The sequence below is a fragment of the Haplochromis burtoni genome, unplaced genomic scaffold (genome assembly GCF_018398535.1).
Source record: "Haplochromis burtoni strain Fernald_Lab_line unplaced genomic scaffold, NCSU_Asbu1 Contig_104, whole genome shotgun sequence".
NCBI lineage: Eukaryota > Metazoa > Chordata > Actinopteri > Cichliformes > Cichlidae > Haplochromis > Haplochromis burtoni.
This window is the reverse complement of record NW_024582465.1, coordinates 1,509,281-1,512,493: the sequence shown is the minus strand read 5'-3', so window position 1 is coordinate 1,512,493 and position 3,213 is coordinate 1,509,281. Positions and strand designations below refer to the sequence as shown.

At 43.5% G+C, this 3,213-nt stretch overlaps 1 protein-coding gene across 2 annotated transcripts in view; it reads left to right on the top strand.

The window, feature by feature from the left end:
- The window catches only part of ppm1h (protein phosphatase, Mg2+/Mn2+ dependent, 1H), a 37,024-nt gene that overhangs the window by 11,665 nt on the left and 22,146 nt on the right, over nucleotides 1–3,213 (top strand). For both annotated transcript variants that reach the window (XM_014335334.2, XM_005927843.2), the window contains one exon: nucleotides 1,737–2,093. In XM_014335334.2, the coding sequence (XP_014190820.1) occupies nucleotides 1,737–2,093 (357 nt within the window). The remainder of the gene's footprint in view (nucleotides 1–1,736; nucleotides 2,094–3,213) is intronic.

Sequence of the window (3,213 nt, the reverse complement as noted above, 5' to 3'; positions counted from 1 at the left end):
ACATCCACCTTCACGGACATTCTGCAGATGCATTTTCACGACAGGAAAGGACAACAGAGAAGGATAGAGTACAAACTGTGCTGTGATCTATTGCATTTCTTCTCCATTTGTTATCTTTAGAAATAGCACGCTGTCTGGATGGATAAACATGTGCGCAGCCAAAATAATTATTTGCACTGAAGTAAAAAGAATGGAAAAAAGGAAAAGTCTTTTGGTGAAATCGGGTGGAAAGTTAATAAAGGATCACTGAGCAAGTGAAACGGTGTTCTACGAGACAGTCTTATATTTGCAGACCAAACATTTTACAGAATTTAGCAGATTATCATGCATGACTTAAGGGTCATAATGCCTCCTTTCTTTCTAGAAAAATGCCATGGCAGACTGAAGCCTTTACATTTTAGCTTTACTGATGAAGGTAATGCAGGTAGAATGAGTTCATCAGTGAATTCCCCTGGGGCCTGTTGGTGAGACCCAGCAGTTTATTGGAGCAGACAGCTTAGCGTCCTTCACACTCCACGGTAGCCTTCAATGACTCTTAAAGTCACCCTTGTTTGCTTTCACAAGAACATTGTGTCATGGAGTACTAAAGAAAACTGTGTATCATTATACCAAAATGCAGTGTCACTGCTCTACTGTCACGACATATTGACACACTTAATTCAATCACTTGCAATTTATCCCATTCCCTACAAGGCAGAGAAAAGATGAAAAGCGCAAAATGTTTACCAGCTCTTTTAAAGTCCTTTGTGATTACAGTATACTAATACTGCTCATAAAATCTCCTCTCAGCTCACCAGTACTTTACTCAGGCCCAGCCGGAGCCTACAGCAAACTCATGCAAGTATCTCATGACTCACTTTCGCAGTGATGTAGCCTTTTTAGTGCTCTTTGCCTGCCTCGTAGACTCACGCTGTAGAATTTGCCTGTGCCATATATAGACAATCAGAGGCTTACTTTGCGCAGCAAAATGTGATGCATGCAACAGCAACTCTGTGGCTATGTGACTTCATTACTGATAGGGGAGCTGTGCTGATATGTAACAGACTTTAAACAGAAATCAGGCCATTGTTGTTGTTTTTTTTGTTTTTTGTGAAGACCAAAAACTCAAAGGTGAGCAATGAATCAGCCAGATCACAAGACATTTTGAATCTTATGTGGGAGGTGAGACTTTGTAGATCAACACAGAGGACGCGGTGTGCGGTTTCAGAGCACAAACTGCATCATGCCGCACCTACTAATACCTCCAGATTTAAGCGAAAGCAAACATTAACATCAGGTTCATTCACTTATGGGCATCGTGCATATCTGTGGGGAGGTTTGAGCTCAGATCAGATTACGAAGTCTTCACACTGAAGACCGATGGGATGAATTTAAATGCTGTGTAGAAAGGCGCTCTCATCCACCAACTGTGAGCAGCGCAATTTACATAGTACAGCTTCCTGTTTGTGTTTGAGAGCTGTACCTTGAGTTCAACTGGTTCTGATTTGGTATTAAAAAGGTCTCTCTTTTCGCTCTGTGCACCATTACCATGATTGTACATCAGCGGTTCCTAAATGTCACGACTCTTTGCCCATCAGGCTGTACTTCACATACTTCCACCTTTGATATTCAGTGGATTTTCGGCGTGCAGTTCATAGATCAGTATGAATGCAAAGTCAGATGAAGTTCCTCCTCTCGCATTTTGCATACTTAATGTTGACACATTTTTATTTACTTTGATTCTTATCTGTTTCCAGGACAACTCTGAAGACCTAACTTTACACTACTGGGCATTGTTCGATGGCCACGCTGGCTCTGGGGCAGCTGTAATGGCCTCTCGTCTTCTCCACCACCACATTGCCCTGCACCTACAGGAAGTGATGGAGATCCTCTGTACTCCTAACCTTGTGCCGCCCACGTGCCTGGGTGAGGAACCTATCAATCACCACCTCACCCCTTCATCTCAGCGTGTCCTTACAAGGGCTGCATCGCTCCGGGGTGCCGCAGGGGCTCCGGGTTCCCCCAGTACCCCACCGACACGCTTCTTCACAGAGAAGAAGGTGTCGCAGGAGAGCCTGGTGATTGGAGCCATCGAGAACGCCTTCAAAGACATGGTAAGAGGCACGTGCGTGATCTGTAGTTGTCTTTTGACCTGTAAACGTTCCATGTCAAATGCATAGATTGTATATAAAAGATGGATTTAGCCACAGTGGCGTCATAGATTGATTTGCAGGATACCATCTTCAAGGCTCGAGAGGAGCATTTTGATTCTATGGCACTTTTGGGCCTTTCATTAAAGTCAGGTGGTGTATCTCTAAGCAGAGCACTTTACTGCCCACACCCACACCTGTTTTTATCCGCTAGTTAAAAAAAATGCTGTAACAATGAAAAGAATACAAAGAAAAGCTTCTCCTGCTTTTCATAAAATGACGCTTTTCCAGCTGTTTTGCCTGGAAGCAGGGCGTTGCTGGAAATGAAAAGATTAACTGTATTCTGTTAAGCTAAGTTACAAACCCATAACCATATAATACTTTTTGATCACTGCACACACCTTTAGCTGTCATACACATACAGGGAATTTCCAAACTACTGTTCTTTTGCATCCCATGCTCCACTTCATCACTGCCTGCGCACATACTATAAAATTAATAATCTTCACATCTGTTAGCCTCTAGTTGCTATCAGTAAATGCTGATTTGTCATGATTAGACAGTCAAGTTAATTGCACATAAGCCTCGTAACTTCCTGCTGGTGTGTAAAGGTGAGCGCGTACACACATACAGCACACAATATAATCTGTTGTTTACGGTGTAGAAATGACCTGAGCTACCCTTTCTGCTGCTAATTTGCTCAGTATGTTCAGTTATACAGCTGTAAAATAATTATGTGCTACACTATTAAATGACTTTATCCATTAGAGCCTACATTAGTATTTCAAAACTTAAAGGTACAGTAAGTCACTGTTTGAGATTAAACAATAGAAAACAGGCTGCCCCTCTGTTGGTCTTCCTTGGTCTCTTGTGTTCTGGGGGCCTCTGGATGTCTGGAGTTTTGATCTCCTCCATACCTGCTTCATACCCTCTTTCTGGGACAGTGGCGCAGCTGCCCCTCTGTTGGTCTTCCTTGGTCTCTTGTTTTCTGGGGGCCTCTGGATGTCTGGAGTTTTGATCTCCTCCACACCTGCTTCACGCCCTGGAGGACGGGGCTGTGGCCCCCCCACACCCTCTAGCAGAT